General features: G+C 33.9%; 1 protein-coding gene across 3 annotated transcripts in view; it reads left to right on the forward strand.

Annotated features, from left to right (window-relative positions):
- The window catches only part of LOC143222125 (uncharacterized), a 44,926-nt gene that overhangs the window by 12,595 nt on the left and 15,773 nt on the right, over positions 1-16,558 (forward strand). For 2 of the 3 annotated variants that reach the window (XM_076448120.1, XM_076448119.1), the window contains exon 2: positions 6,416-6,501. The exons of the other annotated variant lie outside the window; for it this stretch is intronic. In XM_076448120.1, coding sequence (XP_076304235.1) covers positions 6,456-6,501 — 46 coding nt within the window. In that variant the 5' untranslated portion in view covers positions 6,416-6,455. The remainder of the gene's footprint in view (positions 1-6,415; positions 6,502-16,558) is intronic. 3 annotated transcript variants of the gene reach the window in all.

Below are 16,558 nucleotides of genomic sequence, written 5' to 3' on the forward strand. Positions count from 1 at the left end.
ACTTTAATTCAAAGAGTTTGGTTTAATTTTCGCGTACACGTGTTTGAATCGCAAACTGTTTAGAAAGTAATGCACATAATCACCTCTGTATTTGTCTATGTGGTTTTTTAAACACCTTAAGCGTAGGCACTATTTTATCTTTATTAATCTTTAATAAAACGCTAACTTCACGAAACAGCATGAATATCCCGTTTTATTGTCCAGCTGTTTGAAGTTTCGACGGTTGAACTACAGGTATAACTGAAAGATTTATGTGAATGAACCCACTTTCTGTTAGCCAGATCTCAATAAAAAGAAGTTTTTTGATTAAGCTGCGTACCGTTGCCTGTATCTCATGAACGGTTCTTGCCACTGACCTTTCCAGTATTAATGAATTCTCTTTTTGCTTACAACAACTGGGGAATGACTAGTTGCAGGTCTCCTTCTGAATGGTCCTGGATACACAAGTTGATCCATATATTCCTTTGTTTCCCAATGCGAAGATACAAGTGATATCACATTCTTGGAAATTTTGAACCTTCATGCTGAACATATTTTTATGAACTGAGCGTATGAATATTTTCCACTAAGAATGGCTGTTACACATTCTTCTCAAATTTGATCAAACTTCGGTGACAATATAATACTTACAAAATGTAAATTGTATGCATTCCTTTCCACCGCTATTTTATATCAGGTGTGATTGTCATATGATTTGCATGTTCTATAGTTACGACAGCAAGTATTCGTGCCTCTACGTCGTGAGTAGTTTTTTCCTCATAACTCAAAAAGTATCAGGATTAGGATATTGAAAGTATAGTATATTATAAATATTATACTAACACACATCTACATAAATTTTATATAAATTGAACGAAAAATAAACTGTTTATAAAAAATAGATAACCAAATATAGGATTTTGTTTGTTTGTTTGTTTGCTTGTTTTTTAATTTCGCACAAAGCTACTCGAGGGCTATCTGCGCTAGCCGTCCATAATTTAGCAGTGTAAGACTAGAGGGAAGGCAGCTAGTCATCACCACCCACCGCCAACTCTTGGGGTATTCTTTTACCAACAAATAGTGGGATTGACCGTAACATTATAACGCCCCCACGGCTGAAAGGGCGAGCATGTTTAGCGCGACGGGGATGCGAACCCGCGACCTACAGATTACGAGTCGCACGCCTTAACACGCTTGGCTATGCCGGGCCTCCAAACATAGGAGGGGAGAAAGTGTTCGTGCGTCTACTTTAATGGTCCGTTGTGTAGCCTTTAAGGTGAATTACTTGGCGCAGTCTCTCCTCATAGCTCTCCATGACCGTTTGACAGTACTCGACTGGTATTTTCTTCCATTCTTCTTTACAGAAGGCCTCCAACACTTGCAAGTTTTTCGGATGACGCTGATGAACCCTGGTCTTCAATTCATGCCAAACGTTTTCAATTGGGTTGAGATCGGGTAACTGCGATGGCCATTCCAGAACGCTTATGTGGTTCAACCATGATTGCACATATTTGGATGTGTGCTTAGGGTCATTGTCGTGCTGGAAGATCCAACGACGTCCAAGCCGCAAGTTCCGAGCATCATTCTTGACATAAGTGCTTAATATATTAACGAACTCTTCTTTTTTCATGATTCTGTTGATGCGGTGAAGGCTGCCTACACCAGAAGAGCTGAAGGAACCCAATACAATTATCGAGGCACCTCCGTATTTTACTGTAGGGACGGTGTTCTTCGGAAGATTTTGTTCCCCCTTCTTACGGAAAATATAGCGAACATCATTGTGGGCGAAAAGCTCGATTTTAGTCTCGTCTTACTAAAGAATACTCTTCCAATAGGTTTATCTCATGCTTTCTTGCATACCTCAATTGTGCTTCTAAATGAACAGGCTTTAAATATGGAGTTCTACGATGACGGCATGCTTTGAACCCAGAAGAGCGTAACATGTTCGTAACTGTAGAGGTGCTTACTTCAACCCCAGTTTCTGTATGTCATTACGTGTTAAACGAGGGTTCCTACGAACTTCTCTGAGAACCTTCCTCTTGGTTCTCTCTGGAATTTTGGTGGGGCGTCCGGAACGAGGGAGGTTAGCAGTTGATCCTGTGAGCTTTAACTTGGCAATTATGCTTTGAACAGTAGATTTCGGCACATTAAGTTGTGTAGCAATACCGGAAAGAGACACACGACATTCGGTTTTTTAAATCACTGGACAGTTGTTTTCTGTTCGCCATGATGACCAAGCAGATAATGACGGAGACGGCGCTAAATTGCCGGAAGTACATTTTTTGCTGGCTAAATTCCAATAATTATGAACCCAGTGTCTAGTTCTTGAATGGTATAATGTAGTTTATTCGCCAAACTAAACAAAATTGTGACGGGAATATTAGTTTTTTCACACGTTCTGAAATGTACGAACACTTTCTGCTCCTCCTATTTTTGTTTATTTGTTTATAAACAGTTTATTTGTCATTTAATTTACATAAAAAATTATGTAGATGTGTGTTAGTATAATATTTATTATAATATATTATACGTCTATTAGCCTAATCGTGATACTTTGTAAGTTATGAGCAAAAAACTACTCTGGACGCCGGGGTACGAACACTTTCTGTCGTAACTGTAAATAATTCTAATATAACAAATCCATCTTTGTATTAAAACAGTTAACTAAAATATTTGATTTTCCTGCTTTTAAAATGCTGATTACCGTTTTTTTATAATATTCTACAAAATAACTGGTAAACAAGAGTGTGTACAGGAGAGGAAAAGGATGGTTGATAGTGGTGGTCAGGAACCGTCATTTCTTAGAGTAAAAATGAAAAATATGTATATTCATACTCAAAACCTTGTTAATCAGGTTGTGAAGCTCTAAAATAAGCAATACATTTGCATACCATTGTATTTTGTTGTTCTTTTAGCATCTTGAGCCCAGAGTTGTACAGCTGAGACAATAAGTAGCTATCCCATTGTGAACGAGAGCAAATCAATGCACATACAGGTACAATAAAAGATAGTAAATAACATAAAGAATGGTGTCAAAATAAGAATAAAATACAAAATAATATGTTATTAGTTATGTATTATAAATGTCACTTTCGAGTAACAACAACATTTGTTATAACATGGAGGTATGATGTATATAGCACTTACAACAAATTGTTGTTCTGTGGTTTATAAACCGACCTGATGAACTTTGGTGTGAGGCGGGAGATTCCCTGTTACTGGGTGTAGCAGATGTACTGCGGTGGTCTTATTTTTAAGCAAATTCTCTTTTGCTTTCGCTCACGAGTCCTTAGAATAAATGAGAATTATGGGCGATGTTATAATTCTTAAAGTAAAATTATTAATCAATGCATTATTAAGGAATTAAATTTATCAGTAGAACAAGCTTTTATATCATTAATATTATATTCCGCTTCAAGGGTTGGACTTCAACTTTTCAAAATCCTAAATTTGCTGTTAGTCAATTTATTATAATTTTTTAAGAAATGAAAATGTGAATGAATGAATAACAGTCGATTTTTTAAAATATGTTTTCACTATAACTGATTACTTGACATGCCTACATGAATTACAGGGTTATCAGCTGTTGTTTTCATCTCTCTGTCAATTATTGTACGTTTAATCATAGTTCGTTAATATGTGTATTTGTTTAACTTACAATCATATTAACATTTTTGATTTTCTTTCCACGAAGAAGCTGCTGTGTTTGGGTGGAAAGAAAAGAGTCAATGCTCTGATCAAATGGCCTCTTTCGATACAGTAAGAAGGTCATTTACCGTAACGAAGATACTTCCGTATAAAATCCTATACTAAATTAGCGGGTATAAATTAGGACTACTTTGCCCTTGTTAGTGTTGTGTAGTATTTTTAGCGAACGTTTTGGTGAATCATGTTTTAGCTTTCCACTGAAAATATCCCGTATTGGTTTTGAATTTGTTTGTAACCACAAAGGTTTACAAGAAAGCAGATATTTTCTTTTATTTATTTAAACAAACGTTAGCGATACAAAAAATAAAAAGCAAAACACGTATAGTAGATGCTATGCGGTTGACATATTTTTCTTTGCTTTCACACGTGGGTTCTTGAATAAATGAAAATTTCAAGGGTATGTTCTTTATTTTTTAATTTTTTTGAATTTCGCGCAAAGCTACTTGAGGGCTATCTGCGCTAGCCGTCCCTAATTTAGCAGTGTAAGACTAGAGGGAAGGCAGCTAGTCATCACCACCCACCGCCAACTCTTGGGCTACTCTTTTACCAACGCATAGTGGGATTGACCGTCACATTATAACGCCCCCACGGCTGAAAGGGCGAGCATGTTTGGTGCGACCGGGATTCGAACCAGCGCCCCTCGGATTACGAGTCGAACGCCTTAACACACTTGGCCATGCCGGGCCCATGTTCTTTATTATATTCAAAGTAAAATGATTAATTAGCACACGACTATTTATTTACGTAAACGTTATCGTTAAAAAAAATAATAAAGAAAAACGTTAAAAAGTCATTACTTAATGTTAAGGCTCCCAGCTAGTACAGCGGTATGTTTCCAGATTTACTGCGCTAAAATCAGGGGTTCGAGTCCTTTTGGTGGGCTGAGCAGATAGCCCGATGTGGCTTTGTTATTAGAAAAACACACACACATTTAATGTTGAATTTAACGTGCAAAATTGAAATACCGAAATATAAACATAAATAGCAGATGTATACAATATTTTATAAATAACGTATTTCCAATACATTTAAAAAAATAAACTAGTTTATCTGTTGTTGCTGGTTTTTTTGCATTTCTATTTGTTAAACTACTAGTTACTTATAATATAGTTTTTATTGAGAGAGAGACATGCTTAAGAAACTTGTAATATGCTGGCTTAAAATGTCGTTGACAGCAAGGGTACTCACCTTATAATGCATTCTGAACTTTACGAGTACAAACAGTATACTTAATTAGCTACACTCAGTCAGTAGGTTGGTTTTTAGTTTTAGTCTTGCTGTTATCGGAAGGTAATACAGATTGTTTGAATTATTTTAATAATTTATGTCACAAATAATAAATATTGACAACTCAAACCGAAATGGCATCCAAACAGAATCGTATTTTGCAAGATTGTTAACACTCCTACGAAAAGACGTTTCTAGTCCTGATTTCTCCAAGCCCGTTCCCCTGGCTGTGGTTTCGCTAGATAGTAGATAGGGACAGTGGGAATCTCGTTAATCCATTCATTAATGGATTTAAATGGCAATTTCATTTAAATACAAAATTATTAGCCTAATATTAATAACCTTTCAAGTTGCCCTGGGGTCTATTAGGCCCCACTTTTCGTAGGAGTGTTAAAGATTGTACTTATCAGATATTCATCATAGTTTTATGGCTTTCGAGTTTAGAAATTTTGGAAGATATTTATTTTCTAAAATTTTCTTTTTCAAGTTGTTTTCTTTAAGATATGATACCGATGGATGTAGTGTTTGTTTCCAATAATCTCTGGCTAAAACTAGAAACGGCTCGGCATGGTCAGATGGTTAAGGCACTTCGAGTCGTAATCTGAGGGTCGCGGGTTCGAATTCCCCGTTGCACCAAACATACCCGCCCTTTCAACCGTGGGAGCGTTATAATGTTACGGTAAATTCCACTATTCGTTGATAAAAGAGCAGCCCAAGAGTTGGCGGTGGGTGGTGATGACTATCTGCCTTCCCTCTTGTTTCACAAGCGCATAGCCCTCGTGTAGTATTGCGCGAAATTCAAACAAAAAAAACGCACTAGAAGTATGCAAGAGCGAATAAAATGAGCATTTCTTTTAAATTCCTTGTGATTTGTTAAAAATATTTAATATATTAGGTAGCGTTGTGACAAAGGCTGTTTAAACAACATTTCTTTTTCACTAATAATGCTGCGATTTTACAACAATGATATATCTTGAATTTACACTTGTTAAAAATAACATGGTTTAGTTAAAGCTATATAGAGAAGCTAATAAAAGAGAATAAATTCGAATGTAAGTCGTAAAATGAAACTTGTGGCAGACCCAAGAAATACTATGAATTTTTCTTCGTATTTTTGAAGGCGATTCTGCAGGTTTACGTGTATCAATAGTCAGTAAAAAGCGGCAAACAATTTAATCTCTAGTACGTCTAATTAGCGTTGTACAGTTATTTTTAATTAAATGTTTTGCGTAAATAATATTTACTTTTAACAAAATAGGTACATCATCCAAGTCCGAAATTAACTGGAAATTAATTAAATATTTATAGAGAAAAGCTAAAATTTTGATACAAAATTAATAATAATTTATGAACAATATTTGATTACAACAAAACAACAAAGCTAAATTTTGATTTAAGTACATGTTATTATTTTGTGTACACACGCATATTTATGTTTACAAATAATATATTTATATGCACATAAATTTGTTTCTTTCTCTCTCTTTTTTTTGCGTTTCAGATTTATTAGAAGAGTACTATCTTTCGATAATTTGCCATACATGATGAAGGAACAGACAAAACCTGTGGATCTCAGCACAGTTCGAGGTATTATTTGTTTCCGTTTTGCTTTGTTTTTTGATTTCACATAAAGTTTCTAGAGGACTACTGGCGCTAACCATCCCTAAAAATAGCAGTGATAGACTAGAGAATTAGTTTGTTTTGAATTTCGTGCAAAGCTACACGAGGGCTATCTTCGCTAGCCGTCCCTAATTTAGCCGTGTAAGACTAGAGGGAAGGCAGTTAGTCATCATCACCCATCGCCAACTCTTGGGCTACTCTTTTACTAACGGATTGTGGGATTGACCGTCACATTATAACGCTCCCACGGCTGAAAGAGCGAGCATGTTTGATGTAACTGGGATTACATCAAACATGCCCTTGGATTATGAGTCGAGTGCTTTTAACCACCTGGCATGGATTAGAGGAAGAGCAGATAGTCAACACCACACAACGCCAATTCTTGGTCTACTCTTTTACCAACAAATAGTGAGATAATCCACACGACTGAAAGAGCAAATATATTAGGTGATGTGGGTTAAAATTCATAACCCATTTATATCAGTTAATAGCTTTACAGCGTACTCTAGAATAAAATGACCATTGATAAAAAAACAAAACAAAAAACGCTTCAACTATTAGAAACTGCAGAATTGGATAAAAGTACGAATAATATTGATTTACGCAGAAAAGAAATTTTAGGGAGACTTTAAAACAAAATTCAGATTTTAGACTGCTCATATAACTGAATTAAATTGAAAACTTATTAGAAATATTCTGTCGTTTTTCAGAAATTGTTGTGCATACAAGTTTTAGACATTTGGGTTCTAAAGTTAATAAAAAAAACAACTATTGTTAAAACCATGTTACCAAAATTTTGAGCAATAAAACAGAAAATCAGTTTAAAAACATATGAAACCAAAACGTCGAAACATTGGCTGAAGTAAAAACGTTTATCGTTATTAATGTTCAGAGTAGAAAGGTTAATTTTTACTAAATTTAATGCCGAAATTATTAAAAATATAATACATTTATATATCTTTTAATAGAATGTGAGGTTCGAGCTGTTCTTGTTGTTTATTATTTGGAGAAGGTATCTATAATCATTATAGTGGTTATTTTTTCATTTTTCTTAGCTTTTGCTTATTGCTAAACTGATTAAACCAAGTATTTCACATGTTATCATACAACATTTTTGGCACAGTCTGGTAGTTAGGACGCTCTACTCGTAATCTGAGAGTCAAGGTTTTGCATCCTCTTTAACAAGCATGCTCGCCCTTTCAGCCGTAGGGGCATTATAATGTTGCGATCAACCACACTATTCTTTGGTAAAAAATAGCCCAAGAGTCGACGGTGGTTGTGTGTTGAACTAGTCGCCTTCCCCCTAGTCTATCACTGATGGATTAGAAATGGCTATCACAAAATTAAAATCAATTCAAACCAATCATGTAATGTACAAGAACAAAAACCACCACCAACAGGAATATTTACTTTCAATTTTATGTTTATAAATATTGGTTAACAGTTCTTATAACAGGAATTTCTTACGCGTCCAGTTCGTTAAGATAATTTCTAATCTGGTACTTAACATCTCTAAATGATATTTTTCTGTGTGTAAAATACTTTAAACTATTAAAAAACTGTCCTCAAATTATAATTGGTTGGGTATCATTCTGCCAAAAATTTAGCAGAAGATTAAAATGTTCCGTCAGTACGAGATTTGCAGAAAGGCTTATTGCTATCTTTAGCCAAAATAAATTATTCACGAAAAAAAAAATCTCGAAAATTAATATTTGAAAATTTACGTTATTTCAGTTGTAACATTCTAGGCCTTATATTATCACCATATCTTGCAGTTACTGTTGGCACTTTATTTTTTCATTGTTCTGACTGTTAGTATAAAATAAGATTTTTTTAAATTCAAAGTATCTCGATTTGTACATATTTATATCTGTTTGTGATAATTACCTTTTATGATTTTTGTGACTTAGAAAAGAAGGTATTATCGAACTAAATGTATTTACGTGAGTTATTCATGACAGAAATGTTAATAAACCGTTATGTGACTTTACATTAAATTAGATGTTTAGCCTATGAATCGTTGTTGATTCTGTTGACTAAGTGCGGATTGGTAATAACTAAGATTGTGTGAGGTGTTTTATTAAACAAATACTTAAATAACTTTTTCCTGTAGTTTTTGAATGAGTAATTTTGAAATACTTTCTAGAAATATCACGTTCTTTGGCATCGAAAAAGTGTATAGGTCGTTCCTGTGATGAATTATCAAATATGAATGAGTAAAAACAACAACTACAAAATTATTTATAAAGAAATTGTAAAAACGTCTCTGTTCAGTTGTGCGTCAGTCACCTAGACTATAGGTTTTCTGTTTTAGTTATGTTTAACCGTGCTTAGTTTATTAGTTTCAAATTCCTCTTTGATTATTTACTAAGCCTGATTTTCGTCTCTTTTTATCCTGTATGGCATTTTTGACCTGCATATTCCTTTGCATCTTTCTGCTGTTTGGTTTCTGTTTTGTTTTTGCTGTATTTCCTAGTGATTTTTTGAACTACCTGTCCCCCCTTGTGTTTACTGTTTTATTTTTTGTAACACCTTTTATCTCTTGTATTATATGCGCTACTTTTTCTGTGTATCTGTTTTGGCTCTTTGTCCTACTCAGTTTCCTTCTCTTTCCTTCATTGCCGTTTGATTATTTGTGCTATTCGCTTTCCTTCTCTTTCCTTTGGCCCGGCTTGACCAGGAGGTTATGGCGCTCGACTAGTAATATAAGGGTCGTGGGTTCGAATCCCCGTCACACCAAAACATGCTTGTTCTTTCAACCATGCGAACGTTATAAAGTTCGGTCAATCCCACTATTCATTGGTAAAATAGTAGACGAAGAGTTGGAGGTGGGTGATGATGACTAGTTACCTTCCCTCCACTAATTTAGAGACGTTAGCGCAACAGCCCTTGTGTAGTTTTGATGAAATACAAAGCAAACAAACACACAAACTTTCTTTTATGACCGTTTGGTTATTTGTGCTATCCGGTTTCCCTTTCTTTCTCTCAAGGCCGTTTAGCTATTCGTAACTGCCCGGTTTCCTTTTCTTTCCTTCTTGGCCTTTGAATTATTTGTGGCACACGGTTTCCTTCTTTTCCACATGACTCATTGTCATACCCACATTTTGATCTTTCTCAGACATATCCGTTTGATCCTGCATGTTATCCATTTTCTTTCTTCCACATGTGCATTTATTGAGTGCTAGTTCCATCTGTACACACACACACACACACACATAAATATTAATACTCAACAGACAAGTAGAATAAAACATAATCGAAAGGAAAGACTGTGTTAAAAAAAGCAAATCCAAACCCCTGACTAATGATAACGTCCAACAAACAAAAATCAAAAAACATTTATATATTTATTTTTTTTTTTTTTTTTTTCCTGCTTAAGCTTTACGCAGATAACTGCCACCCATTTAATTTCTATTCCATCCCATAATGTTCGCTATCAGAAACATCGTGATCGGGACAAACTAATATCATTACAGCACTTTGTCTGAGACATGTAAGTTGGCTTACGGTCGTCTACTTGTTAGACCAAACCCGAAAAGGTGTACGCCGTACCTCAGATTTCAAATGAAGAGGGTGTTTCCCGAAAACTCTGACTCGTTTGTTTCAGGACTAAATTTTATTTATTTGGTCACAGTGTAAACCCGTCCAGTGTACAACCAAAAAAAGAAATTGTATATTCTTTTGGTCACATAACCGAACGAGGTAACTTGGGGGTAGGCGTACGTAACGATAACCATTTTTCTTGAAGAGCGACACTTCCATGACCCATCGTCATTTTTGACACGAAAAGAAAGATTTCAATTGTAACGACGGCAGCTTGGACTGCACGTGTTGCGCATACTTGTCCAATAACGAACTTTTAACTCATAAAGAGATTCATCTTTATATGGGTGTAAAGAATAATATGGAATCGTTATATTTGAAAAGCTACGAAATTTTTATACTTCGGTTTATCCAAATTACCGTAAAAAGTTCAAAATAAAAAATGACAAATCAGCGTTCTTCAAATAATAAAATAATAAATCAGCGTACTTCAAATAATAGAATAACAAATCAGTGTGCACCAAATAATAAAATGACAAATCAGCGTTCTTCAAATAATAAAATGACAAATCAGCGTTATTCAAATAACAAAATAATAAATTAGCGTTCTTCAAATAATAAAATAATAAATCAGCGTACTTCAAATAATAAAATGACAAATCAGCGTGCTTCAAATAATAAAATAACAAATCAGCGTGCACCAAATAATAAAATAACAAATCAACGTTCTTTAAATAATAAAGTGGGGGCGTTATAATGTGACGGTCGATTCCACTATTCGTTGGTAAAAGAGTAGCCCAAGAGTTGGCGTTGGGTGGTGATGACTAGCTGCTTTCCCTCTAGTCTTACACTGCTAAATTAGGGACGGCTCGGTGCAGTGGGCTAACAACCTGCTCACTTAAATACTTGTTGAAGAATCCGCAAGCGATTGCGGCCCTATGTTCCTAGATGGAATCTAATGGTGATAACTAACTAACTAACAAATAATAAATCAGCGTACTTCAAATAATAGAATAACAAATCAGTGTGCACCAAATAATAAACTAACAAATCAGCGTTCTTCAAATAATAAAATAATAAATCAGCGTACTTCAAATAATAGAATAACAAATCAGTATGCACCAAATAATAAAATGACAAATCAGCGTTATTCAAATAATAAAATAATATATCAGCGTACTTCAAATAATAGAATAACAAATCAGTGTGCACCAAATAATAAAATGACAAATCAGCGTTCTTCAAATAATAAAATGACAAATCAGCGTTATTCAAATAATAAAATAATAAATCAGCGTACTTCAAATAATAGAATAACAAATCAGTGTGCACCAAATAATAAAATGACAAATCAGCGTTCTTCAAATAATAAAATGACAAATCAGCGTTATTCAAATAATAAAATAATAAATCAGCGTTCTTCAAATAATAAAATAATAAATCAGCGTACATCATATAATAGAATAACAAATCAGTGTGCACCAAATAATAAAATGACAAATCAGCGTTATTCAAACAATAAAATAATAAATCAGCGTACTTCAAATAATAGAATAACAAATCAGTGTGCACCGAATAATAAAATGACAAATCAGCGTTCTTCAAATAATAAAATAATAAATCAGCTTCAAATAATAAAATAATAAATCAGCGTACTTCAAATAATAGAATAACAAATCAGTGTGCACCAAATAATAAAATGACAAATCAGCATTATTCAAATAATAAAATAATAAATCAGCGTACTTCAAATAATAGAATAACAAATCAGTGTGCACCAAATAATAAAATGACAAATCAGCGTTCTTCAAATAATAAAATGACAAATCAGCGTTATTCAAATAATAAAATGACAAATCAGCGTTATTCAAACAATAAAATAATAAATCAGCGTACTTCAAATAATAGAATAACAAATCAGTGTGCACCGAATAATAAAATGACAAATCAGCGTTCTTCAAATAATAAAATAATAAATCAGCGTACTTCAAATAATAGAATAACAAATCAGTGTGCACCAAATAATAAAATGACAAATCAGCATTATTCAAATAATAAAATAATAAATCAGCGTACTTCAAATAATAGAATAACAAATCAGTGTGCACCAAATAATAAAATGACAAATCAGCATTATTCAAATAATAAAATAATAAATCAGCGTACTTCAAATAATAGAATAACAAATCAGTGTGCACCAAATAATAAAATGACAAATCAGCGTTCTTCAAATAATAAAATGACAAATCAGCGTTATTCAAATAATAAAATGACAAATCAGCGTTATTCAAACAATAAAATAATAAATCAGCGTACTTCAAATAATAGAATAACAAATCAGTGTGCACCGAATAATAAAATGACAAATCAGCGTTCTTCAAATAATAAAATAATAAATCAGCGTACTTCAAATAATAGAATAACAAATCAGTGTGCACCAAATAATAAAATGACAAATCAGCATTATTCAAATAATAAAATAATAAATCAGCGTACTTCAAATAATAGAATAACAAATCAGTGTGCACCAAATAATAAAATGACAAATCAGCGTTCTTCAAATAATAAAATAATAAATCAGCGTACTTCAAATAATAGAATAACAAATCAGTGTGCACCAAATAATAAAATGACAAATCAGCGTTCTTCAAATAATAAAATGACAAATCAGCGTTATTCAAATAATAAAATGACAAATCAGCGTTATTCAAACAATAAAATAATAAATCAGCGTACTTCAAATAATAGAATAACAAATCAGTGTGCACCGAATAATAAAATGACAAATCAGCGTTCTTCAAATAATAAAATAATAAATCAGCGTACTTCAAATAATAGAATAACAAATCAGTGTGCACCAAATAATAAAATGACAAATCAGCATTATTCAAATAATAAAATAATAAATCAGCGTACTTCAAATAATAGAATAACAAATCAGTGTGCACCAAATAATAAAATGACAAATCAGCATTATTCAAATAATAAAATAATAAATCAGCGTACTTCAAATAATAGAATAACAAATCAGTGTGCACCAAATAATAAAATGACAAATCAGCGTTCTTCAAATAATAAAATGACAAATCAGCGTTATTCAAATAATAAAATGACAAATCAGCGTTATTCAAACAATAAAATAATAAATCAGCGTACTTCAAATAATAGAATAACAAATCAGTGTGCACCGAATAATAAAATGACAAATCAGCGTTCTTCAAATAATAAAATAATAAATCAGCGTACTTCAAATAATAGAATAACAAATCAGTGTGCACCAAATAATAAAATGACAAATCAGCATTATTCAAATAATAAAATAATAAATCAGCGTACTTCAAATAATAGAATAACAAATCAGTGTGCACCAAATAATAAAATGACAAATCAGCGTTCTTCAAATAATAAAATAATAAATCAGCGTACTTCAAATAATAGAATAACAAATCAGTGTGCACCGAATAATAAAATGACAAATCAGCGTTCTTCAAATAATAAAATAATAAATCAGCTTCAAATAATAAAATAATAAATCAGCGTACTTCAAATAATAGAATAACAAATCAGTGTGCACCAAATAATAAAATGACAAATCAGCGTTCTTCAAATAATAAAATAATAAATCAGCATACTTCAAATAATATAATAACAAATCAGCGTGTACTAAATAATAAAATGACAAATTAGCGTTTTTTACTACGTGATCAATTTATATGAATTTTTCATTCGATCTTGTTATTTATAGTCCTACACTGACTGGTAAGTTCAAGGTCACAAATTCGCGATAAAATATTTTTATACGGTTGTGTTTTTTTCTTTTGTTATGAACTCCCACTGTTCAAGTTTTCAGTGTAGAAAGTATAGAGTATAGCTCGCTAGTTTGGTCACTGGATCCTCAGTCTGCGAGTGGCAGGTTCGAATCCTGTCATGGAAAATGCTTGCTATTTCCTCTGTCGGGATCCCCCCCCCAGTGGCTCAGCGATATGTCTGCGGACTTACAACGCTAAAATCCAGGTTTCGATACCCGTGGTGGGTAGAGCACAGATAGCCCATTGTGTAGCTTTGTTCTTAATGCAAAACAACACTCCTCTATCAGGTTGTTTTAATATGGCAATCAATCTTCGTTAGTAAAAAGAGTAGCTCAAGAGTTGGCGGAGGGTCCTGTTGAATAGTTGCCTTACTTTTTTCTAGTATAGGTGGTTAGGTCATGTTAAGCCATTTATACTTGTGTTGAAGTCATTTGGTTTAATGCTAATAGCTGTAGATATAGGGACCCACTACCCTCTTTTCTAATAAAAAAATTATTTATTGTACAGGACTATCTCCACTATTTTTAACCCAGAGCAAGTGTAATAGCTAACTCTAAAAACTGTCCCTTGATGTCACGTACATAGTGAAACCTCACCATATTAGCAGCTGTTTATTGTGTAAAAGTTCAGTGTGATCCCACCCGAAAACACACACACAACAACAACAAAACAATAAGCAAACGAATATTATGGATTTGTGTTGTGATAAAAAAAAAAATCCGTCATGCGTTAATTCGGAAATGAGCCATGGGTGTAATGACGTCATACACATATCTGGCAATTTGATAAGGTTCTGAAGAAAAACATTTCATGAGTAGCTAGCTATAAGGTTTTGATTTGGAAAATTATAGTTAAATTGAAACAGAGTATTTCGAAAATACGTGAAACACCTTACACAAAATATATAGAAAAATTTTTTTTCGCACAAGGGAAACTGATTAAAACTGAATATTTAGCTTGCTTCATGGTGTACTAATGGAATTTCTGTTTTATTAAATACTTTCTGTAAATTTCACATATGTTCTTTAGATTAACAACTTTGCTTTTTATCTTTTTCGAGTGAAACATGCGAATTTGATCATCAAGTCCCACATTTGGTCATCATAGTCTCTGTCTGGCCTAATTATCGCTCATACCCACTTGTCGTAAACCCCAGGCAATGACCCGGATGTACCGCTGTACTAGTGGCGCCGACCAGTGACACTTTCAACAAATCTTTCGTCGCCTTTGAACGTTATGGACTCAGTTAGGCCTTGAAAGAATACGACGCCAACTGTTTTCGCTCTTGTCTTTGCCATGGGTTCGAACATTTGTTTGGCCTCGATCTATAATTAACTAAGTGCATTCATAGCACGCGTTCAACACAAACGAATAACTTTCAAGTCTCGCGAACACACGTGTATGTTTATTGGTATCCATCGTTAGAATGCTTGTGTATTATTTCAAAACTTGGTGATGTATTCCGGAAGTGATAACACCCCTACACTCTCTAGAATCTTCACGAAATCGAAGCTGTTCCAACCGTATGCCGAAGACATATGTGGCTGTTTAAAAGAAGGGGTATTAATGAGCACTTGTCTTTTTCTTATTTCACCTTCTTTAACAATGCATTCCTTGATTTTTTTTCTTCTAATTGTCGAACAAGAAACAAACTTACTTAGAGATAACGGTCTATAAGTTGTTGCGTAGTACGAAAAAATATATTTGCTTGTGGTTCTTCCCTTGCTTAGTCAGCATAGCCCCTTCCGTGTCTGGGGGCTTAAAACACTAAAGTCTAGGTTTCGATACACGTGGAGGGCAGCGTACAGATAGCATTATGCTTAACTTCAAACAAACAAATCAAGCAAAGTAACGAAAGTAAAGTTTGTCAAAACGAGTTGTCCAAAAATTATTACTTAAATTGCGTTAGGTACTTCTCTATAACAATAAATGTTTCACAAAAACATAGAGAAAAGTTTCAGTTACGTATGCTTATCCTTTTTTCTTTTTTTTTGGCGTAACACAAAAGTTGCCCCCTCCTCTGTATAGAAGATAATTATACCCCCCTATATTTATTTTACTATTATAAGAGTTGCTATTGTGATTGATTCGGGCGTCTTTTTTGCTACCCCTCCACACACAGTTCTGGAGGTGCATACTTTACGTGACCGCATGAGGTAGCTCCTGAGAGAAAACTTCGTTAACGCATAAGAAAAATAGTTCTATCACGAATAATATGAAATTATCGTTCACGCTGAAGCATGTTGTGTATGGTTTAAGACGTTGGAATTTGTTCACTGTGAGCGACTAAGTACTAACAGGCTTTGCGTGTGTGTGTGTTTTCTTACAGCAAAGCCACATCGGGCTATCTGCTGAGCCCACCGAGGGGAATCGAACCCCTGATTTTAGCGCTGTAAATCCGGAGACATACCGCTGCACTAGCGGGAGGCAACAGGTTCGGCAACCACCGCCATAAAATGGACTAACATAATCAAACCACGGAAAGCAAGAGACACCGCCATAAAGTGGACTAACATAATTCAACGACGGAAAGCAAGAGACACCGCCATAAAATGGACTGACATAATCAAACGACGGAAAGCAAGAGACACCGCAATAAAATGGACTAACATAATTCAACGACGGAAAGCAAGAGACACCGCCATAAAATGGACTAACATAATCAAACCACG

The sequence above is a fragment of the Tachypleus tridentatus genome, chromosome 8, assembly GCF_004210375.1.
Source record: "Tachypleus tridentatus isolate NWPU-2018 chromosome 8, ASM421037v1, whole genome shotgun sequence".
NCBI lineage: Eukaryota > Metazoa > Arthropoda > Merostomata > Xiphosura > Limulidae > Tachypleus > Tachypleus tridentatus.